At 37.5% G+C, this 26068-nt stretch overlaps 1 protein-coding gene across 1 annotated transcript in view; it reads left to right on the top strand.

The window, feature by feature from the left end:
- Nucleotides 1–26068, top strand: part of SPATA16 (spermatogenesis associated 16) — a 192768-nt gene that overhangs the window by 95179 nt on the left and 71521 nt on the right. The window contains exon 3 of the mRNA XM_049709844.1: nt 2333–2422. Coding sequence (XP_049565801.1) covers nt 2333–2422 — 90 coding nt within the window. The remainder of the gene's footprint in view (nt 1–2332; nt 2423–26068) is intronic.

Here is a 26068-nt window from a genome sequence, read left to right as displayed (position 1 = left end):
CTTAGTATAGGGTGGTGTTATGGTTTAAGAGAGTCTAGTCTAGTTTAGCAATAGTGATTTCTAAATTCATGTCCTCTAATGTATTTCTTCAGCACCAAAGAAAGGACTTGTAATTACATGCAATTTTTAAAAAATCTATTCTTTTTAAAAATTACACTGAAGCAGTGTTTATCTCATCAACCCTCACTACCCACAAAAATCTCCTCCTCCACCAAGGCCACTCTGATCATTCCTCCTCTCCCTCCTCCCTCTATTGTATTAAACCCTTCTCTCACACTCCTCCTACCCACCACACCCCATCCTTTTCTTCAGCCTAATCCATTTTTATCAAAAGAACACATCCGGCAAAGCGAGATTCTTTGCAGAATAGCATAGCAAAACCAAAATACCACATCATGGGCAAAGAGATGTCAAAGACAAGAAATGGTCATTCAGTAAGGATTTTGTCTCATCACATTTGCAGACATTTGCTAAAAATGCATAAGTGAATGAAGATTACAAAGTAAAAGGAAAGAATTAGCTACAATGTGGAAGAAAAAGTTCTGGTCAGAGTCGGAAGACCCAGGCCCCTAGACAGAGCACTGTTCTTTTCACTCTGATCTAATTTTACAAGATTACTTTTACACAGATAAAATACACAAACATGCTTTATAAATGTCCTTTTTCCTGAATTAATATAAAGTATTAGTAGTAGATATTAATAGTTCAGTATGGATGTGGAATAAACTTATGTAATAGGCTTTAAATTTCCAATATTTTAATCAACAAAGCAAATGGTCTGTGTTCTTGGGAGATTAATGTATTCATTTGTACAAACTACTAAGCATAGAATACAGTGAAACTTTACTAACTCCGGCCCCGCTAATTCAGAAATCATAAAGAAGGAGTAAGGTAAAATATGAAGTGCTGTAGCTAGAGATGGGAAACATAATAATAAACTTGAAGCAGCGTTGCAACTAACTACTTTATGATTTTAGAGAGGTCCCTTAGCCTCTCTGGATTCTGTTCACTTGTGTTTAAAGTGAGCTGAATTATTCAGTCAATCCATCTCATCGTCATATAATTCTATGATTCTATGTACGTCAGATAGATGCTTCTTTTTCTACTTTATTCTTTCTATAAGCAATGTTTCTGGGAATGGAATTATTCTTGTCTGGATTTTTTTTAGTCTGGAGTTCATGAATAGCCTTAAGGGGTCACATGAATTACCTAAATTTGGGCAACCATGTTTATGTGCATTTTTCTGGACAGAGATCCATAGCTTTCATCCAATTCTCAAAAAGCTCTGTCAACCATCCCAGAAAAGATTAAGAACCACTTACTTCAATAATGAACTAATTCCAAGTGATTCTCAGCAACTTGTAAAAACAGGCTCACAAAAAGATTGCTTAATAATCCTGTGTTGGTTCTGTAACATTTGTATCTTACATCAATAACACAACACTCTATTATGATATAAGCTACACCTTAAAATTTAACAAATGGCTGTCTCCTCATTCGGGGATGAATCATGGTCTATATCTGTCTAGTTCACCTCATTATATCAAATGCCTTGAACAGTGCCGGGTTCTCAGTGAAGGAAGGAAGAGGAATGGCTGCCAGTTTATCTCTGGAGGAAGAGGGCAGCTATGGAGTGATCATCATCTCATCTGAGCTGGAACTGAGACTGCAGAACGCTGAGATAATGAAAAAATCAGCAAGCAAGGATAGATAATCTTATCCAAAAGTCAAGCCTTGTAATTTCAATACAAGGAAATGGAAACCCAAAGTGAACAAGGGTCTTACCAAAAGTGGCAAGTTCAGGACCAGATTCCTTAGCCAATGGTACAGGGCTCCTTCCATTCCACTACATTGTCCAGCTGGGGGAAGACACAGAACCCAATGTGGAGTGCAAGCAAACATGTCATCCAAGTTCCAGTTCCTTTCTTTTAACTGAAATTCAGCAGCTAACAATTTCCCCTTCATTATAGGTAGACATACCATAAATATGTCTACCTGTGATCTTTGCCTGATTTATTAATATATAACAAACAAAATAACACCATGTCTTATATGTAATATAAGTGGATTCAAATTTGTTGCCATTGTTATATCTATAAAAGTTAGCCTGTGTTATAAATATAATTGCTTTTATCATGCAAACTTAATTTTTCAATAATGCTTGTTTATTTGTCTTAACTGACAATTACAGGAAGAAAAATGATCCATTTACTAGTTTATCTTTTAACATATATAGTATGTAAAATTGAATGAATGTTATTTCATTCCTATACACTTCTGGTAATTGACTTTTAAAAGCTTAATAACATTTGCATTTCTTTTATCTTTTCAGGAGCATTGTTTTAAACCCAGCCTATTTCCGAAATCATCTTCGTCAGGCAACAGTGTTTAGATGTCTGGAGAGATATTCAGAAGCTGCCCGGTATGTTTGTTACAACTTTTGTGAAGACTTATTTCGAGTTAAACTAATTTTATTCTCAGCTTCTGGTAATAGCGTAATAGAACTTTCCAGTTCTCACATGGAATATGATTTTACCAGAATTATTGTCTTATAAACGTCAAACCAACAATTATTGACTATCTTTTTCTTTAATTAAAGCCACTCTGTGTTCATAGCTCTTAGTAAAATTCAAACTTTGCAGCCATGAGGTCACTGATAATGATGGGAAAACTTCCAGGGAAGATTAGAAATGAACTTGACCTCTTGCTCTCAAGTACATTCCTGATCCTGGTTGTAAGGACACAATTTTGTGGCTATCTCTTTCTTGAGTTCTGGAAATAAAATCCAACCCACATGAAAAGGATACCAGCTGCCCATTTCTAGAGAAGACGGCATCAGTTATAACACCAAAGGTTGTTAGAGGTGTCCTAAACTGTTGTCTCTTGGACCCACAATATGTTTCATAAAAACCTGGTGAAGAAGCTCCTGATATTCTCCTCCCCAGAACCTAGACTTACGGCAAAGAATTGCAAGATTTGTGCAACAGCCTCAATGCTACACTCAGAATTCCTTTGCACCTGTGACAACCAACGCTTTTTATTCCTGAGTCAAGATCATCATATCAGACTCCCCTTCTCTTTGATAAATTCTCTCAAAGAATTTTCTTCATCTCTCAATGTATAGGTACCTATTGTTTCTTACCCATCCACTTTACCACCCCAGGAATTTATCAAGAAAGTGTGAGTGATTTCTATACATACTCCAACCATAACTCCTAGGGAGAAAGCCACAGTAATAGGAATGGGGAGCCTAGGTTGCTGGTGGCTACTATCTCTAGAACATTTGCAAATAACATTTGCTTGGAAAATGAAGTTTAAGAAATTTAAATAGATAACAGAATGATTCCATAAAATTGATACCGTGAGTTTGACATGAATTCCATTTTATAAGTTGGTCTTAGGAATTGCTTGAACTCAATTAAACGATGGATACGGAAGGCAGAATTAATCTCAACTACTCTCACTTTGCAGTCAAACAACCAATATGCCACAATATCTATTTACCTGTATGTCAGTGTCCACTTTTAAAAATTAAAATAGGTCTCTATCAATCTCGTTTTTACATTCTATTTTTCCTTATACTCTTTTCCTGAATGTTTTATCTTACATTACCCACATACGACTTCTTCCTACTTTTTTTTTTTTTTTTAGTCCTACTTTTCATTTTGTCTACTGAGTTGTCCCTGTGGCTTATTCTCTTCCCACATACACTATGCAAATGAGAGGGAATTTAAGCGATGATAGTAAGCTTCCTTCTGTCCCACGCTTTGTAAAGGTCACTAGCTACAAATGAAGCTAATAAGCTCAGCATAAACAGATACAGTTATCTGTAAAATAGTTTTCTTTAAGAGGTGGTTCACTAATGTGTCTTCTGACTCTAATCAAGAGATAACAGGAGAAAGCTAGATGCAACTTCAGAACTAGATTGTAACTAGTTAAAACTGCTAGTAGTGTGCTGGGTTGGCTTGTACAGACTCTAGAGAGCCCACTGTTAAATATTCAGGAATATTGGGAGAGCCAGTTGTTAACTGTAGGAGAAATTAGCATTGCTGGGAGAATTTACACTATGAAAATTGGCAAATGCTACAAACCCAGGATTTTGGAGTTTGGGGGAGAGCCAGATACCAGTAGATCATTGACTATAACTTAATTGTATCAGCCTAACTGCTTGAGTTAAAGTGGTGATAAAAATTCTTTATGGTTCCTAAAACAAATGAATAAACAATGAGAACTTGAAAATTAGGAATTTGTCAGTACTTACCATGTAATATTGGCACTAAATATCCATTTACCTTGACATGTATATCCCTGAAGTGCAATGTGTATCTGTGTAATATCATTTGATGACTAACTTGACAATGATCCTTGAGAAAATTCCTGATAATTGTTGGCTATACTGGTGTGGACTTTCCAACAGAGAAGCAGATACAAGTGTTTTCCATCTTGGTTTCCTTGGCAATTATAATCCTTAATACAGAGTATTAGTCATCCTCTTTTCCCCTCAAGGGAAAGAATACTATGAACCATGAACACGAATATCTTAGTTTCTCTTAGCTATTTGATTTCTAGTGTAAAACACTAAACACAAATCAATGTATTAAGCGTTCATATTTATCAATCAACTGCTTGGATACTTAGATAGTTTGGTTCAGGTCTCTTATAAGCACATTATATTAAAACTAATTGAAAAAGCCCACATATCAAGGTTATTGCCTCTGAGAAGCCAATCAGTCGTGTTTCTGAGATTGAGAAGCACCCACCAAAGAATGCCATTACCATGTAACTTAGGAAGTCTTAAAACCATGATTCCCAGTGAAGTAGATCATCTTCCATCTGGTCCAAGACAGTGCATTTACAACCAGTCCCTGGAAGCTGGGTTATCTAAAATTTTCTCATCCTAACCAGCTCTACCCAGGAAGGAATTCGTAGAGAACAGTCCAGAAAACATTTCCAGGACAGCTTCACAAAATCCCAGATTCTCAGCCAGAGAGGTTATAGGAAATGGGATTGAATAGAGGGTATAAATCAATGGGCATATTGACTGATTACGACAGGTATCATGACAATGGGCGGGTCCTTTTATTTTATTGGTCAATATCTTTTCAGAAACATCATACCAGAAGAAAGAGCCCGAATATATAAATGGTAGGAAGCTAAATAAAAATAAGGATATTTTATTTTGATATAGGCTCTGCAGGGATGCTGGTCACCCTTGAGAAGACACCTAGCACCAGTTAAATTGATGAAATCACATTTTCATACCATAAATCTCAATTGAGATTACTGTAACCCCCTGTGAGGCCTGTGAGGCCTTACCTGAAATAGGCCTTCCCTGAAATAGCCAGTAGCCTAGCTCTTTAACATTGCTCTGTTTCCGTGCCTATAAAAGTGTACGTGTTGAAATAAAATGTTCTTGCTCAAATCTGTCCCTCCTCCAACACACACACACACACACACACACACACACACACACACACACACACATCTGGCCTACTTTCATAAGAAAGATGATAAACCAAGAAACAATATGCAGAGATGTAAAAAGGCATACAAACAAAAGCCAAGACTACCTTATGAAGGAACTAATAACTTGATAATACGAACAGCACCATGTCTTTCATCTCTGCATGCTCACTGACTAGCACAGGCCTTGGCACAAACCAAGTTTGGGGTTTACAAATTAAGCTAGCTAGCCTCTGAGTTTGTGATTACTAACCATTTAGCTGCATCAGTAAGGAGATATTACATGAATTTCTTGGTACAACCCTGGTTGAAAAATAAATATAAGAGTGTGCACATAGTAGTAAAGCCATGTGATAGGGTCATGCCTCCTACAGTGAAGATTCACGAGGCACAAAACAGATGACACTGCACCGAATCTTTAAGACCACCCTGTGTAAGAGGAAGCACACAGAAGGTAACACTAAGTGAGAAAACACAACAAAGCCTCTTCATCCATCACTAAGGAAGAATTAGCTCTGTGTTTCTACGTACGTGAACTAGACCAGGAGACACTAGAGCAGGAATAACACATTCAAATGCTTACAAAGCCCACGCATATGGTATGTGAATTATAAGATAAAAGGGTGTTGTATGAACTACAGAAGACTGGAGCTCACTAACTACAGGGACTGTACAATTTCTCTCTCAGACTGAACACTGTTGAGAGTGAAAGTGGGTGCATTTAAGAATTATACTAGGAAAACAGGCATAAACCAGGACTATCATTAGCACACTGGCCATATGGTCACCCTACCACTGGCCCTTCTGAAGGGAGTAGCCTTATTCAAGTCCAGCTAATGCTACTGTATAGAAATATAGGTTCAGTGTTGCAGATTTTTCAAGAAATAGTATAATAATTCAGAGCTTTCCAAGAAATTTCTTGACTTTTAAATGTTGGCAATTACTTCAAGTTTTTCAAACACGGTGTCATCATAAGAAAGCTGAAGTAGTCCCATTCAGGAAAATGTAATCCTCTGAAGAATCAATTGGCCAGGTGACCAATTTGCAGAATTCACCAAATTTCAAGTTTACTAGAACCTTATTTTAAGAAATAATCTTACTGACAAATTAATATGAATACATTTTCTTATGTACATATTCCTCATGAATATATTCAGCAAATCTTGTTAATTTTTGAAAATTTTCAGTTTTTAAAAGCTATGGTTATAGAATGATTTATTCTCATAAATATGTTCTTCTTGTGTGTATGATTATTACTATACTGTTCTTGAATATTCTATGACTATTTTCTTCTTATTAACATAACCAAAATTTTAATTTGGAAGTTTAACAATTTATACTAATTTCTTTCTCATATTTTAAAAGCCATTTTTTTTGTTTTTAACATTTCGTCATTTTTAAGATCCATTCCCCAATTTTTGGAGAGTGAGCAAATTTGCCTGTGTGATCAAACGTATTTTTAACTGTTTATAGAATTTACAACAACTTGTATTTAATGAGGAGATTTTTTTTTTTTTTTTTTTTTTTTTTTGCGGTACGCGGGCCTCTCACTGCTGCGGCCTCCCCCGCTGCGGAGCACAGGCTCCGGAAGCGCAGGCCCAGCGGCCATGGCTCACGGGCCCAGCCGCTCCGCGGCACGTGGGATCCTCCCGGACCGGGGCACGAACCCATGTCCCCTGCCTCAGCAGGTGGACTCTCAACCACTGCGCCACCAGGGAAGCCCTAATGAGGAGATTTTAATAGCATTCTACTTTATCTCCTGAAGCTAGAAAAAGCCAAGATAGGGAAAATGAACAGTGAGCAACACAGCACAATCTGGGCTGTGGATCCCACAGAGGGGAGACTGAAGAACAGAGAGAAACCATAGGCTGCAGAACCCTGGAGCCCTGGCTCCTTCAAATCCATCAGTAGGATTAATACAAAGTTTTTAAAGAGTTAAAATAAGCTGTCTTAGTAGATAAGCATATTTATAAATTTAACAAATTGGTCATTTGACAAACTCATCATCTGATGAACTGATCGCGAGCCCACAGAAGGCTGTGGGCCACACCATCAGATTTGAAGCCGGGAAGTCAAGTCCTCTCTCCAGCTCTAAAGGAATACTGGAGTTTAATTCCTCAACAGTAAAAGCTGAGCTTCCTCCTACCAGCATGAGGATTCCTTCCCGCATCAAAGTTTGCGCAAGGGCAGTTGGGGGAAGATTTTAGTCTAAAAACAGCAGTCCACTGTTAGAAAAAGGTGTTACCTTACAGAGTTCAACAGCTTTAGTTTACTATCTACAACAAAACTGGTCTGCTCTATATTTTGAAATAATATTATTTAGTGCCGTGTAATGTATGTAATATTGTGAGAAATAGAGTAAATAATACAATATGTAGTACAAAATTTTTTTAATCTTTGCCCTGCTTAAAGTACTGCACTGAATGACACACTGGATTTCGGAGCTCTTGTATATTACATGTGCTTTTCAGGATTAAAAAAACAAATTGGTGGGCTTCCCTGGTGGCGCAGTGGTTGACAGTCCGCCTGCCGATGCAGGGAACGCGGGTTCGTGTCCCGGTCCGGGAGGATCCCACATGCCGCGGAGCGGCTGGGCCCGTGAGCCATGGCCGCTGAGCCTGCGCGTCCGGAGCCTGTGCTCCGCAACAGGAGAGGCCACAACAGTGAGAGGCCCGCGTACCACAAAAAAAACCCAAAACAAACAAACAAAAAAAAAAACAAATTGGTGAGATGCCACCAAGTTGTATCTGTCTGCTTGTTAATACACTAAGAATTTTCTCTCTCATAGCTATTTCTCAGCTTTGCCTCTCTCACTCTTGACCTCTGACAGTGCCTTTCAGTTCACTCCTATTTTATCATTTTGGCTACCTGCTATTCCCATCCTCCTCCTCTGCACTTGCCTTTTTTCTTGTTTCATGATGCTTACCTTTTCTGAAAAAAAAAGTCCCTTCTTTGTGAGTATCCCCTTGCTTCTGGTCATTAATAAGCCATTGTCCAAGCATCTCATTCATTAAGACTTTGACTTTCCTTGGTAATTACCATTGTTTTAACTAATTAGTAGTTACATTTGTTTTTGCTTTATCTTATTTTTGATACTCTGAGACAAATTAGAATATCTGAATTTTCAAGAAATCTGCTCTATAGATGAATGTACAATGAAAATCTCAAACAATAAATTCCTTAAAACACAGATTCTTTTAGAAATGAATTGTCAGCTATGGCTAAGGTGTGACACATTAGAGTATCAATGTTTTTGTTGTTTTTTTTTTTGCGGTACGCGGGCCTCTCACTGTTGTGGCCTCTCCCGTTGCGGAGCACAGACTCCGGACGCGCAGGCTCAGCGGCCATGGCTCACGGGCCCAGCCGCTCCGCGGCATGTGGGATCTTCCCGGACCGGGGCACGAACCCGTGTCCCCTGCATCGGCAGGCGGACTCTCTACCACTGCGCCACCAGGGAAACCCTAGAGTATCAATGTTTGAATGAGAATTAGTTTAAACACTTAAGGTCTGGGCTCTGCATGGGTATCAGGATGTTCTAGGGATGTTTCTTTGCCAGGTAGTATGTTACTGTTAAGCCAAATCAAAACATGGTATTTCAAGATGCATGAATTCATAGCTACCCTCACTGACAAGCCAAACAGTAGAGGTTAGTAGAGGTGGGAGTAGGTAAGCTTCCTGAGACCCAGCAGGGGACTTGGGGATTTGATTTTGTTGTTGTTTTCTTAGGTAAGTTGGTCCTACTGGAAATTAAAAATAATGCATATATAAATCACAATCTGTCAAAAGAAAAGGGTGACCCCAAAATAAACTGAAGTGTTTGTTCAGAAATCTGGTAACATAAAGCAGTGGTGTTGCTGTAGATAAGCAGTCACTCAGGGGTAAGTAGTACAGTAGCAACAAGGAAGAAACTGTGTCAGCTTTTCTGGTGTCATGGAACTCTATGATTTTAAATGAGATTATTAGGTATCTTGCAAGAGAGGAGAATATACTGACAGGCAGACTCAAGACAAGTGATTCTGAAGAGATGATAGTAGTGTTGGGAGCTTATTTTAACAGTTCTGATTCAATTGGAAGTGTAAAATCCATTCATCCACCATGCAAGATGCTAAAAATATATCACAGGGTTTTTTGGTTAAAGTAAGTTCTCATTTATGCCCACAAATAAATTAAATGAAGACTATAGGCTAATTTTTATTCTTAAATTGGCCATCTGCCTGAAGGGCTTGCTTTCTTTTTACTGGAGGCAGTTCACCACTGCGAGAACAGCTTTAGTGTGGTCTGACATTAGTCAGTCATATGTAACATACAGTTAGGCCATGATCATTCCACCACTAAATCGACTTTCCTTTTCCCTACACGTGACAAAGCTGCATGAACCCTAAGCACTGTGAAAATGTTGCTTCCTTATGTATTTCTAAAACTGACATTAATAAAGAGATATTTAGTCATTTCACATGACTTAGGTTAAATATAAGACTACAGCACACCCAATTTTTATATGTGTAAGGTGTAGTGTTTGTGATTTCAAGGAAAAAAGTGAACACTAAAATACACTACAGCTTCAAGTTTCTAGCCATCTATTAGGTATTAAGGATTTAACATTGCAGATTTATAAATGTCTAATTCTACAATAAAAACGCTAAATGTAAGGCTATAATGACATCAGGTGGATTAAAAAGTAATTCTGTTGCCTTAAGAAAAGCTTTGGACATGATCCAAATTATAAGTAAATTACTGCAAGGACACATAATCTTACATAAATACAGAAAAAGATTTTACATCAGGCTGTTAACAACAACATCTGAAAATCCATCAGAGAAAAATGAACATTGATTGAATTTGTGAATTCTCCATCTTGCTGATGTTTATCATGGTATTTTTGTCCCTTTTCTCTTTTGAATGGTATGCTATGCATTTGCGTTACTTTTAAACATTTCTAAAATAATTTAGAAATGCACAATTCTTGGACTGTGCGCACTGTCTGCAAATATTGGTCTAGAAAACATGTAGCAGAGTACAGAGAAAGATTTCTCTTTTTTGCTATAGATCCAACCTTGCATCTTTTAAAAAGTGGGTGGAGCAATGAAGATAATGTAAGAGAGAATGCAGAAAAGCCCTAGAGTGTCATGTTTAAAATATGAAGAAATAAAGATCTCTTCCCTCCCTTCTTCCCTTCAATCAGACATCCATCTGATTCCATATTTTCTACAATAACAGAATGTAGAAAATCAATTAAACATTCAAAAGTTTAATCCAAAGGAGCTACAGTTTAACTCAGAGTTCTGTGCTGTTTTCTAATATCTAAGTGTTGCCAAGTGAATCAGAGTATAGTCTGTAAATGTTAAAATTATGATAAATGGATCAAAAGCTCCATGTTTTTAATCTGTAACTTGGAGATAATAATAGCATCTGTGTCACAGAGGTTATTATGAGGATAAATGAGAATTTATATTGTGCACTTAGCACAGTACTTGGCACATCATAAACTCTCAATAAAGAATGAGCTATTATCATTGTTTCTGTTGTTAACAATTAGAGCTCTTTGAAGATAGCTGAAGCTACCTCAAGAGACAATGAGTTTCTCAACACTGAAACCAGAATTTGTTGAGCAGTCCTGCAGCTGAAGTACTGCACTACGAGAGACGAGCTTGCACCCCAAGACTATTTGATCCCATCTCACTCTGAGTCAGCACATCTGTGTTTTTGGAAAGACCACTGTTAACATAGGGGTTGAAGAACAAGATTCTAGCTGCTTTAAGGAGTTAAAAGAGGCAAGACTGTGACTTTAAAAAAATTTTGTGTATGAATATATTATGAATGTTAGCATCGTGTTTCAGTCTGAGTGATGTTCCAATTATTCTTTAAGGGAGTTACAATGTGGAGGTCTCTGGGGTTGGCAGGTGGAACTTTAAATCACACAGAGAAAGAGAAGTGTTCAGTCACCTGGTTTTTATGCCAATTCTCCCTTTTTTCCTTTCCTCAGTTCTGTCAAAAATAGCAATACCTTGACAAAAGATTTAGGCTGGAAATACTAACACTGCCAGAAACTGAAATTCTTCACCCTTCTTTTTAACAGCCGCATTGGTCCATCACACTATTTTGCACATAAATTAATTTTGATGCCACTAATTGTGAAAATTGCTTATAAGTCAAAAGTTCTGATTTTGTATCTGTCTGCTAAGGAGGAATCACCTACACTAGAGAATTACAGTCAAGGCAGAAAGAACTGTGTTCTACTCCCAGGGCTACAAATGACTGGCTATGTGTGACCTCGGGCAAGTTAATTAAGTAAGCTCTTTGAGTTTCAATTTCCTCAACCATAAAATGAAGATAATAATACTACCTTACAAAGTAAGCATAAGGATTAAATAAAATAATGAATATAAAACACTAAACTCAGTGCCTGGCACATAATAAGTCCTCAATTAATTATTGCTGTTGCTATTGTTGTTACAAGCTTTGAAGAATGAGGTTTAAAATCCTAATACATTCACTCTGAATTAATTCTATTGAGTGAAACTTTGGTATAAACATTATACTACTCAACTACTACCCCAATTTATCTCCATTTTAGCAGCTATCATCTATGACCTCCTGCTCTTTGCCAAACTTTATGTCAGATGCTTGTCTTGCATCATCTTTGTTCCTCACAACTCTGCAAAGAAATTATATTCTGCATTTTTTAGGTGAGAAAACTTAAGCTACAGTTTGAATGACTTGTCAGAGATCACACCATTGATAAGTAGCAAATCCGAAATTCGAGCTTAATCTTATCATCTAATGCCTATTCCTGCACACACACAAAAAAACACACTTGGCATTGTCAGACTTTTTCATATTTGCCATTTGGGTAAGTTTGAAATGGCATTGCCTTATTGTGATATACATTTTCTTTTTTATTATTATTACTAATAAGCCTGTGCATTTTTAATATTTATTGGTTAATCATGTTTCCTCTTCAGTGATATGCTAATTTGTGTATTTACCTTTTGCTCATTTCTTATTGGATTGTCTTTTTATCATTAAATTTAGGAAGCTTTATATATTCTGTATACTAATAACTTTTGGTAATATGTGTTGCAAGTAATTTTTTCCAACTTATGGCTTGTATAATCATATTCTTCATGATATTTTTGATAAAAAATAAGCCTAAAGATTTAGTTTTAATGTAGTCAAATGTATCAAATTCCTTTATGATTTGCACCGTTTGAGTTTTAAGAAATATTCCTCTATTCCAAGCTCATCAAGATAGCCTCCTGTATTGTCTTCAAAAATTTTAAACTGTTCTCTTTGCCTTTAAAGTTTTGACCCAATGCTAATTGATTTTTATGTATGGTGTGAGGTAGGAATCTATTATCATGTTTTTCCCTCAACGGACATTCAATTGTCTTGACATTATCTTACTAAATCCTTTCGCCATTGATCTTCAACGTTGATTCTGTCTAGATCAGTTTTACACATATGAATATGCTGATTTCTGGTCTGCATTCTACTGATTCATCTATTTGTCTGTTGCACTGCCAAGACTACACTATCCTACATAGAATGGTTTAATAAGATATCTTGATAGCTAGTAAAGCAAACCTCCCCAACTGATTCTTTTTCAAGAATGTTTTACCTATTATTGGCCTTTTACTCTTCCACCAAAATGGTAGAAAGAGTGAATCTGAATTCCAAACCAGGATAGGGTAACTTCTGGTTAGGAATTCCCAAGGAAGACTTTCTTACTTTTTCTTGTGCTCCACCAGGATTCAAGGTCAAGGCTGGCATGCAGTTCCACTATTTTGCTCTGTAAGAGTTTCTCCTAGCTCTTTCATGGAAAATGTTATCTCTTAAAGAAACCATTATGCAGGTGGTCTTCTATTCAATCTTCACTATACTTGGACCTCAGGCTATGTCTCCTTTCCCCTATGCACATGTCTTCTTAAAAGTCAGCTACTAGAAGAGTAAATATTAACCACAAGCAAACCAGCTGTCCCAAAATAGGAGAGACAGAAAAAGAGAATCCCAAGTTACTGGAGGAGAAATCTCTGAGCAGAAACCTCCATGGAAACCAGTGCTAGGATAGGAAAACCTGAACTGTAACTGACAAATTTCTGGAGGCTCAATGTTGAAAACTTTGAGAGGTTAAAAATGTCAGGGTGTGTGGGGGGCTCCAGTCATAGGGAGACCCCTACACTTTTGTGAGTTTTATCTCCAGGTGCTCTACCAAGTCCTCACAGTGAATATGGGAGGAAAATTCCACCATGCTTCCAGCAGAAGGAAGGGAAAAGAAACCATTTTGAAATATGCCAGAGCATTCTGTTCTCTTTAGAAAGTCCTGCCTTCAAGTGAACCTTCTTTACCAGAGCCTGACATACCTGAAGGAAGAGAAATACCCAGCTCCAGCTCATTCTAGCCTTCCAAATGAGGAAAGAGGAATACCCAACTCCAGTCCTTTTTTGCCATTGCATCACACCTAAATGGGGTTACAAACTGGGAAGCACTGGTGAAGTTCACAGTCCAGGAGCCCAGGTTCACCTAATGTAAATCATAGACTGAGACCTAATCATAGAACTTCAGAATGCTTCCCCTCCCCCAAAACCTCACCACTACATACCAAAAGCCTATTTACTGCAGTTCCTTCTACCTAAGGAACTACCCATACTTCATGTCCCCCTTGTAACAGAAAGTTGTAATGCATACTAAAAAGCTAGAAGACAGAGTGTGAAGAAACTGAACAAGCATCAGAACCAGAATGATATGTAGCAGGAATGTTGGAATTATCACAATGGGAACATTTAAAAATACATAATTAATATACTAAGGGCTTTAAAAAAAACAAAACATGCAAGAACAGATGGATAATGTAAGCAGAGAAATGAAAATTCTGAGAAAGAAACAAATACTAGAGATCAAAAACAATGCAACAGAAATGAAGAACGTCTTCGATGGGCTCATTAGTAGAGTGCATATGGCTGAATAAAGAATCTCTGAGCTTTGAGGACATGACAATAAGAATTTCCAAAACAGTACACTGAAAAGCAAAAAGGAAAGGGAATGAAAAAAAAACAATATCTAAGAACTGCGGGAAAACTATAAAAAGTATAACATATATGTAATGGAAATACAAGAAGGAGAAGAAAGGAACAGAAGCAACATTTAGAGCAATGACTGAGAATTTCCAAATATTATTGTTAGACACCAAAACACAGATCAAGGAGCTTAGAGAACACCAAGCAGGACAAATGCCAAAAACCTACACCTTGGCATATCATTTTGAAATCACAGAAATTCAAAGATAAAGAAAAAATTCTGAAAAGAAGCCACAAGAAAAAAAAATCTTACAAATAAAGAAGCAAAGATAAGAATTACATCTGACCACTCCTCAGAAACCATGCGAGCAAGAAGGAAGTGGATGAAATATTTAAAGTGTTGAGAGAAAAAAACCCACCAACCTAGAATTATGTATCTTGCAAAAGTATCCTTCAAAAGTGAAGGAGAAATAAAACTTTCTCAGACAAACAAAAATTGAGAAAATCTGTTGCCAGTAGATCTGCCTTGCAAGAAATGTTAAAAAAAGTTCTTCAAAGAGAAGGAAAATGATATGATATAGGGCAGAAACTCAGGTCTATAATACATAAATAAAGGGACAGCATGAGAGAATGAATAAGTGAAGGCAAACTAAAAACATTGAATTTTTTTTACTCTCAAATGAGCTAACTGATAAGTTTATTGAAAATAATAATAGCAACAATATATTCAATTATGAATGCTTGTGTCTATGTATATAGGCACCTATGCATGCTTAGAGATTAGTGAAATGAATGACAACAATGATACAAGGGATGGGAGGGATGAATTAGGAATATTTTGTTATTTTAAGGTACTTGCACTATCTGTGGAATGGTATAGTGTACTAGCATATTTGAAAGTGTACTTGGATTAGTTGTAAATGTATATTGGAAATTCTAGGGCAACCACTGATAAAAGTAAAAAAAAAAAAAAGTATAATTGATATGCTAAAAATGGAGGAAAAAACTGAATCATATAATATGCTCAACCAAGAAGAGAAAAGGCAGAAAAATTGTGGAAGACAAAAATAAGAAAAATGGCAATATAAAAAGTAACAAATATGGTAGATATTAATCCAACTCATCAATAATCATTTTAAATGTTAATGCTCTAAATATACCAATAAAAGACAGAGACTGTCAGAGTAGATAAAAAAATAATACCTAACTATATCCTGTCTACAAGAAACTCAATTTAAATATAAAGACATATACAGATTAAAAGTAAAGGGATAGAGATATACCATGCTAACACCAATCAAAAGAAAGTGGGGGGCTTCCCTGGTGGTGCAGTGGTTGAGAGTCCGCCTGCCGATGCAGGGGACGCGGGTTCGTGCCCGCAGTCCAGGAAGATCCCACATGCCACGGAGCGGCTGGGCCCGTGAGCCATGGCCGCTGAGTCTGCGCGTCCGGAGCCTGTACTCCACAACGGGAGAGGCCACAACAGTGAGAGGCCCGCGTACCGCAAAAAAAAAAGAAAAAAGAAAAAAAGAAAGTGGGAGTACCTGTATGAATTTTAAACAGACCAGACTTCAGACCAAGGAAAGTTTTCAGGGATAAAGAGGAACATTACATAATGGTAAATGGATCAATACTTCAAGAATATATGATAATCCTTAATGTGTATGTACCTAACAACATGGGATCAAAATATATGGGACAAAAACTAGAGAAATGCAAAGAGAAATAGATGAACCGACCATTATAGTTGGAGATTTTAAGACCCCTTCATCAGAAATGAAGAGATCCAACAGGCAGAAAATCAGTAAAGACACAGTTGAACTCAACAACACCATCAATCAACCGGACAAAATTGACATCTATAAACTACCTCATCCAACAGCAGCATATTATACAGTTTCCTCATTCTCACAGGAAATATTCACCAAAATAGACCACTTCTAGGCCATTAAATACACCTTAACAAATTTGAAAGAACAGAAATCATACAATGTTTGCTCTCAGACCACAGTGGAATTAAACTAGAAAAGAATAACAGAAACATAGCTGGAAAATCCTCCAAATACTAGGAGGTTAAACACACTTCTGAATAACACATGAGTCAAATAAGAAATCTTAAGAGAAATTTTTAAATATTTCCAACTAAAAGAAAATGAAAATACAACTTATCAAAATGTGTATGTGCAGCAAAAGCAGTATTTAGAGTGAAATTTCTAGTCTTGAACGCATATATTAGAAAAGAAAGATCTGAAATCAATAATCTAAGGTTTCACTTTAGGAAGGTAGAAAAAGTAGAGCAAATTAAATCCAAAGTAAGCAGAGGAAAAGGTATAATAAAAATTAGAGCCAAAATCAATGAAATTAAAAACAGAACATTATTAGAAAAAAAATCAACAGAACAAAAACTGGTTCACTGAAAAGATCAATAAAATTAACCAGCCACTAGCTAAGCTAAGAAAAATAGAAGGGCACAAATTACTATGTCCAAAATGAAAAAGGGAACATCACTACAGATTCCTTAGACATTAAAAGGATATTAAAGGAACACTATGAACAACTCTATGCCCACAAATTTGATAACTTAGATTAAATGGACCAATTCCTTTAATGACACAATTTGCCAAAATCCACAAAGAACAAGTAGACAATCTAAAATGGCCTATACCTATTAAAGACATTGAATCAATATTTGATAACCTTCCAGAACAAAAACAACCAGGCCCAGGTAGTAGATTCACTGGTGGATTCCGCCAAACACTTAAGGAAAAATTATACCAATTATCAACAATCTCTTCCAGAAGATATGACCAGAGAAAATACTTTCTAACCCATGCCATGAAGCCAGCATTACCCTAATCCCAAAATAAGACAAAGACATTACAAACAAACAAAAAAATATATATATATATCTCATGAACCAATATCTCTCATGAACACAGATGCAAAATCCTAAACAAAATATTAGCAAATTGAATCTAGCAATATATTAAGAGATTATATACCATGACCAGATGGGATTTACCTTAAGTATGCAATGATTGTTCAGCATCTGAAAATCAATTAATGCAACCCATCACATCAATAGGCTAAAAAAGAAAAATTACATGATTATATCAATAGATGCAGGAAAATCACATGACAAAGTCCAACATCCACTCATGATAAAAAGCACTCCTGGAACAGAAAAAGAGCATGAAGGAAAAAAACTGGTGAAATTTGGTGAAATTTGGCAAAGTCTGTAGTTCAGTTAATAACAATGTGCCAGTATTAATTTCCTGGTTTTATTCATTGTACTATGGTTATGTAAGTTGTTAAAATTAGAGGAAGCTAGGGGAAACTGGGTGGAAGAATATATGTTAACTCTCTGTTCTATTTTTGCAATCTTTCTGTAAATTTTAAATCTTTCAAAAAAAATTTAAGAACACCTGTTTGTTATGTTTGTTTTCAGTCTGTGTTGTTTAAGAGTATCAGCTGTTCTGAATAGGGTTTCTCTGATCATCTTATCCACCATAGTCCCAAATTTGAAAGCCAAGACTTAACATTTTAAAGACATATTTATCATCTTTCTCTCCCAGCCTATTTTGGGATATCCTTTGCCTGCTATAATTTAAGAACATGTTCTTTTTCTACATTTTATATCTCCTACAGAATCCATCTTAATTTTAGCTTCTGAAGCTTATTCTGCTATTCTTTTATACTTTTCTTTAACTACCTGAATCACAAAATCAGGTGCTAATAACTTCATGAGAATTGGGGTTAGACAGTCGGGATCAGCAATCCAGTATTATCACTTACAATTGTGTTGGCTTCAGCAAGACCCTTAGTCCCTATGAATGAGTATAATAATGCTAGTATCTGGACTCAAGTCTCTAAAAGCTATTATGAGAACCAATTTTCTCTTTTCCCCCAGGTTCCCTGACATCACAGTCTCTAAATTTTTTCCCACTTCTCTAACTTTTCCTTCCCAATCTCTTATTCCTAAACCCACTGCTTAAAAATCAGTATTTTCTAAGGTTCTATCCCCTTGACTCTTTTTTAAAATTGTGCATTTTCTTTTCCTTGGCCAGTCAATTGCCTCTCCTGGCTTCAACTAATCAATATACTAATGACTCCAAAATTCATGCCTACATTCTCAGATCTTGCTCCCAGCCTCCACATTTATATATTCAAGCACCTTCTGGTTATCCCCATTTGGCTGTATTATAAGCATCTCAATCAAAACATGCTCTAGGCTTCTCTGGTGGCGCAGTGGTTGAGAGTCCGCCTGCCGATGCAAGGGACACGGGTTCGTGCCCCAGTCCGGGAAGATCCCACATGCCACAGAGCGGCTGGGCCCGTGAGCCATGGCCGCTGAGCCTGCGCGTCCGGAGCCTGTGCTCCGCAACGGGAGAGGCCACAGCAGTGAGAGGCCTGCGTACCACAAAAACAAAAGAAAATGCTCTAAACTGAACTCGTTATTGCTCTCAAAAACTTAACTCTCCAGTATCTTTATTGTTGAACATAAGGGACTGATTAATTAAATAGTGAAAATACCCACAGAGTACAATGCAACCATTTTAATTAATGGACAGATAATATTTACTAATGTGGAAGATATTCTCAACATATCATTCATTTTTAAAAGCAGGTTAAAGAACAATATGTATAGTATGCTTTATTTAAAGAACAAATTTGGACACATCTCTCTCCAGACTAATTACTTCAAATGGCTCTCCATAATCTACAAAATAAATCCTGGCAAAAAATTAAAGGTCTCAGGCTTCCCTGGTGGTGCACTGGTTGGGGGTCCGCCTGCTGATGCAGGGTACACGGGTTCGTGCCCCGGTCCGGGAAGATCCCACATGCCGCGGAGCGGCTGGGCCCGTGAGCCATGGCCGCTGAGCCTGCGCGTCCGGAGCCTGTCTGTGCTCCGCAACGGGAGAGGCCACAACAGTGAGAGGCCCGCGTACCGCAAAAAAAAAAAAAAAAAAAAAAATTAACGGTCTCATAATTAAGACCCTGTTTATCTCTCTAGACCCCTTTACACACATACATACAAACACACACACGCACACACACTTTTCAATACTGACATACTACCCAAGCACAGCATGCTGTTTCATGCTTGTGCACATTTTCATATTCTATCTCAGAACAGCTTTTCCCTCTTTGGTCACCTCTTTGGTCAGGCGATTGACTGGCCAAGGAAAAGTGGGCCTTTCTTGGGGCCCACTCCCCTGGGAAGGTTTCCTTGTCTCCATTTCCTCCAAATAGGATCAATTATTCTTTTTTCTGTACTATTTTTGTACCTTCTTTTTACAGCTACTAGTGCATATTTTATGTCATAACTATTTCCTTAAATGTCAATTTATCTTAAAAGACCATGGGTTTCTTTAAGATGGAGAACTGACCAATTCACCTTTCATACCTTCACTACCCATCTTCACGACTCAATCACATTAGTCACAGTATATATATTCGTGGAACTAAAATTAGAATGCATATGAAAGCACATATCACAAATAGAGTGCTCTGAAATGAAAAATGGTATTATTGCTATTTAAATTCATGCTGTAACAACTGACATTTTAATCAGCATTACAAAGAACAAATTCTTCCAGAGGGGGCTTCTTATCTAGATTAACAAAATCTAGAATCTAATAGTAAAGTAGGTAAGATCCCCTTAGACCAGATGTCTATATATAAAAATACAGAATAAAAGAGAGGCACCATCTTCCAAAACTTTATAAAAGCCAACAAAAGAATTTACTGGGAATAATTTGACCTAGACTCTGTAATGAAAATTTTATGGTTTTTATCTACATCTTACATGACTTGAGTTTCCCCAAGCCTTATCAACTCATGAACACAAATCAAACCATAATAATGGCAGCAACTCAATATACTGGCTTATATCCCCACCTGCATAATATAAGACTTTACTTCTCCCCCAACTTTCTTGGCATTCTTGCAAACTGACTCACATGCACTCCAGAAAAAGGATACAGTTGAATAACATACATGAAGAGGTTAGCATTTAATGTCGTTATCTAAGACCGCCACCCCCCAAAAAAAGAGGTAAAGTCAAATATCCTTCAAAGTCTATTGTCCACTATCATCATGTACGTGGTTTTGCATATACAACATATATACGAATATGCTCACAAAATAGGTAATGTTTATTGTAATGTTCACTATATAATTCCAAAGAGATAATATATTCAGAAACCATCACTCGAGGATATCTCTGCTTGGAGTACTTCAGCAAATTAATGAAGATTCTCTTTGTTGGCACTTCTTTTTCATCCTCATCATTCCATCTTCCATAGATGACTTTATCAGTCCATATAACTCTTCCTTAGCCCTCATTTATCTAAGGTTTTCCTGTAAGGCTTGGAGGACTGCCCACTTGCCAGGCAGATGTTTGATCTCTTTGCCATTGATCAGGGAAACCGTTACATCTTTCTCACATTTTAAAAATAGGTTTCAAACTTGCAATGATTATTGCTGATTTGACTGACTCCATTCCCTGCCTGTGGGCTTAAGCTTATTGAATAAAATGGTGAGCTCAAACTGGGCTCTATTTAAATCTTCATCTTTCCTTTTATCTTTTGATCAATATTTTGGAATCCAACTAGGTTAAATGCATGCATAATGTGACCTTGCTATTACTGGGGTTTCACATCAGTCTTGAGTCTCTGGGTTCTTCACCAAGGAACTGGGAACAAGTTCCAACCCCGGGGGCTAAAGGAACTCTCTATCTGCTAGCATAATGTGGATACTTCCTTAGGGATCCCGTAACATTCTTTTCCTAGGTTTGTTGTGTTCTAAGTGTAACTGCTCAAAAGAATATCTTTGAGTCATGGGTCTCTAACAATTTATTTCTGTGAAAGATTTTGCTTTCCTCAAATAAATTCTGTTAAATCCTGGCCATGGCACTAGGTTCCTAAATCCCTGCCTCTCCTGCATGAATGATTGCATGCATTCAATCAGGGATGCAAGCTCTAACCCTTTTTTTTTTAATGTCAGAGAGGGTTTTTCCTCTAAGAGTTTTATTTATTTTTTTTACATCTTTATTGGAGTATAATTGCTTTACAATGGTGTGTTAGTTTCTGCTTTATAACAAAGTGAATCAGTTATACATATACATATGTTCCCATATCTCTTCCCTCTTGCGTCTCCCTCCCTCCCACCCTCCCTATCCCACTCCTCTAGGTAAGCTCTAACCCTTTGATGGGAAGAGTCCTTTCCTGAAACAGGAAGAGCTGAAATGGATCCCATCTGTACAGGGCCTTGAGACCTCTTGTGTCTCACCTTTTGATCATCCCCAGGTCAGTAGTAGCAGCTCAGAAGTTCATTAACAGGCTTATTATTAAATCTCTTCTACCCAGAATCAAGTGGATTACATGAGAGCAATGCGAAGCAGGGTCTCCACTACACTCACTGTGAATATTAGACGCTTATAATTCACATTGAACCACCCTGGCCTTCACTCCTCCCTGCCAACACACCTAGAGCCCCATACCTTCCTTCAAGGGATACACTTATTCTCTTAAGGTTTTCATGAAATTTAGAATTTTAAGATGTTCTTGCTGCAGTCTACTCTTCTGTGAACTGGTATGATTTGTTTCTCCATGCCCACAGAAATGTTTCCTTAAAAAAACAACTCACATAAAAAATACTTGCCAGCTGTTATTGCCTTCTGAAATTATTTATTTTTAAATTTATAAATATGCTACCATTACTTAACGCCTATGGGCACATTTGCAAAACCAAAAACACAATTTAAAAAATAAGGCAAACTGTGGTTTGGAATAAAAAAAGAGAGCATTGTCTCTGCCTATATTAAACCCCCTTCAAGCAAACATCTAAATAAACAGATGGACAATGTACTGTGCCCCCAAAGAAATGTAAATGCTTCCTCAAATCAATACCATGAACAAGTTCAGGGGTGCAAAAGCTTCTCCTGAAAATGAAAGGGTGATCATCTTGTAAACTTAACATCTGCCATGCTAGAAGCTAACATCTCCCTTCTAAGGTCTTCCATGCATTCTATCCCAAAAGCTCAATAATGTAAATACTACTTTAAATGACACATAATAAGTTCTCAATAAACAAACAGCTGTTTGTTTTTAACATGCAGACCACTTTAATTCCCAACTCTTTTGCTTTCCTTATGCTGATCGCCATATCTGGAATCTCTCTCTTTTTTTTTTTTTTCCTTCAACCTTGCTGCGTTCCCTTTTTATCTAAGGAACAGTCAATAGAAATTTTACTTATGTTAATGTAGTTGTTTGTGTGTGTTGAATAATCTACGAAGTAGTGAAAATACATCAACGTTTATTAGCCAGCCTTTCTGATTCCAATCTGTAAATTAAAAGCTACAAAATGAGCATTCGGAAAGCACCATTTCAGCACAAATCAAAGGCTTCTATGGATTACATCTCCTGAAAAATTCTATAAGAAAGTCATACAGCAAGCTGTCTGAGGATAAATACAGGTATCTCTAAGAAAATATATATCCAATAGAAAAAATGCACATGTATATGCATTTTTTCCATAGACTCCTGAGTCAGGGAAAAAGTTAAATCAAATTATAAGAATCTATTGCAGAACATTACTAAGTGAAAGAAGCCAATCTGAAAAGGCTACATACTGTAAGATTCCAAGTATATGACATTCTGGAGAAAGCAAAGCTATGGAGACAGTAAAAGTTCAGTGGTTGCCAGTGGTGGGGGTGAGGGAAGGGATGAATAGGTAGAGCACAAAGGATTTTCAGGGCAGCGAAAATACTCTGTATGATGCTGTAATGGTGGAAACGTGTCATTATACATCTGTCCAAACCCATAAAATGTACAATAAGAGTGAACCCTAAGGTAAAGTATGGGTTTGGGGTGATTATAATGTATCAGTGTAAATTTGTCAATTGAGACAAATGTACCAGTCTAGTGGGAAATGTTAATAATGGGGCAGAGGGTATATGGGAGATCTCTGTATCTTCCTCTCAACTTCACTGTGAACCTAAAACTGCTCTAAAAAATAAAGTCTTTAAAAAAAAAAAGAATCTATTGCAGACTACTATATAATCAGCTGTGCCTGGAAGAAGGAATAGAACAAGCAGAAAATGAGATTCTTGTCCTTGAATAGCTTACAATTCTACTGGAGAAAAGGTAAACAATTCTCTCTACAGAGTATTAAACAGGTTCATTGAACCATGGAGGGTGGCATGCCACAATGCATTCATGCTGTAAAACATTTCCCCTTAGATGATAGGAGATCACATCATTTATCATCTAAATTAGGAAAATTTTGAGAGTGAAAGAGGCCCTATTAATTACCCTAGGACAACAGGCATAGACTAGGACTGTCTTGGGAAAACCCAGGTGTATGTTCACCTTAAGCATGGAGTCAAAAACATAGGCATCACAGTGCTGACCACTCTATCCTGAGGATTCCCCCCGAGCAAACATACTGCTCTCAAGATGTTTATCCATCAAGGTAGTCTAAAGTGTAGAGGAAGATGAAGAACAAGGGACCTAGAAGCGGTGGAGATCACTTTGTTTTTCTTTTCTATTCTCTTCCTTCTTTTTTTTTAATTGGGGTATAGTTGCTTTACAACGTTGTGTTTCTGCTGTACAGCGAAGTCAATCAGCTATATGTATACATATATCCCCCCTTTTATTGATTTCCTTCCTGTTTAGGTCACCACAGAGCACTGAGTAGAGTTCCCTGTGCTATACAGTAGGTTCTCATTAGTTGTCTATTTTATACATAGTAGTGTATATATGTCAGTCCCAATTTCCCAATTCATCCCACCTCCCTCTTCCCCCTTGGTGTCCATACATTTGTTCTCTACATCTGTGACTCTATTTCTGCTGTGCAAATAGGTTCATCTGTACCATTTTTCTAGAGTCCATATATAGGCGTTAATATACGATATTTGTTTTTCTCTTTCTGACTTACTTCCCTCTGTATGACAGTCTCTAGGTCCATCCACATCTCTGCAAATGACACAATTTCATTCCTTTTTATGGCTAAGTAATATTCCATTGTATATATGTACCACATATTCTTTACCTATTCCTCTGTCGATGGACGTTTAGGTTGCTTCCATGTCCTGGCTATCGTAAATTGTGCTGCAATGACCATTAGGGTGCATGTATCTTTTTGAATTCTGGTTTTCTCAGGGTATATGCCTAGGAGTCGGATTGCTGTCATGCAGCTCAATATCAAACAAACAAGCAACCCAATCAAAAAAATGGGAGGAAGACCTAAATAGACATTTCTCCAAAGAAGACATACATGGCCAACACACACATGAAAAGATGCTCAACATCACTAATTATTAGAGAAATGCAAATCAAAACTACAATGAGGTATCACCTCACACTGGTCAGAATGGCCATCATCAAAAAATCTACAAACAGTAAATGCTGGAGAGGGCATGGAGAAAAGGGAACCCTCCTACACAGTTGGTGAGAATGTAAATTGATATAACCACTATGGAGAACAGTATGGAGGTTCCTTAAAAATCTATTCTCTTCCTTCTACTGACTGTTTCTCTTTTAAAGATCCTAGTTCTTATATATCTCTCATTGCTAGTCATGCACTTTTTGGCCTGGGTCACACCTCAACTGTCTGTAAAAGTTGACTGCCCAGCCTGGTCCATACAGAAAGAGGACCAAAGGGGATCAGAATCACCAAGACCTGCCCTTTCACCAGGAGGCACGTCCAACTCATTTTCTCTTAGAAGTGGACTGGATGAGACCATCACACTTTATTTACAATGCGTGAGAGCACCGCACTTTTCCAGCTACTCAGACATAAACTCTATGATCAACATCTTGGTGTGTCCTTCCTGCCCCCTGCCACCCATCATCAGCCACAGTGCCTTTCACAAACCGAGTGGTCAACAGCTTTTGTTTGAATGAATGAGTAGATAAATGAGGTGATAGCTATGCCTAGAGACAGGAGAATAAGAGCTTTTCTACCCTCCTCTACCTGCACAGAAATATCCAAAGGAGCAAGCAAATATCCTAGCATGTGTGCCATAGTTTGCTTCCCAAATGCACATTTTTTTCCTGAAGGAATAGATCTCAAAATATTTAACGTAATTCAGCAGAAAAGTTGGTTTCACATGTAGAATCCCATTTTAACTTCAACAGCACATATGTGCCTCCCTTCATTTAACAAAATCATTAGCAAATAGTTACTGACCACCTACTATGTGCCAGTCACTGTTCTAGATGCTTGGGGATATGGTAGTGAGCAAACTTTCAAAAGTCTCTGTCCTTATGGATATTTCAACTCATTCATTTGATAATCGTGTAGCAAGTCTCTGGTGAATTCATAATGACGAATGAGATATGATCCCTGCCCTCCTCAAAACTGTACTATATCAGAGATGCCTTTAAAGAATAGCAATAGAGGGCTTCCCTGGTGGCGCAGTGGTTGAGAGTCCGCCTGCCGATGCAGGGCACACGGGTTCATGCCCCGGTCCGGGAGGATCCCGCATGCCGCGGAGTGGTTAGGCCCATGAGCAATGGCCGCTGAGCCTGCGCATCCAGAGCCTGTGCTCTGCAACGGGAGAGGCCACAGCAGTGAGAGGCCCG

Source organism: Orcinus orca, chromosome 5 (assembly GCF_937001465.1).
Source record: "Orcinus orca chromosome 5, mOrcOrc1.1, whole genome shotgun sequence".
Lineage (NCBI taxonomy): Eukaryota > Metazoa > Chordata > Mammalia > Artiodactyla > Delphinidae > Orcinus > Orcinus orca.
This window is presented reverse-complemented; position numbering and strand designations above follow the sequence as displayed.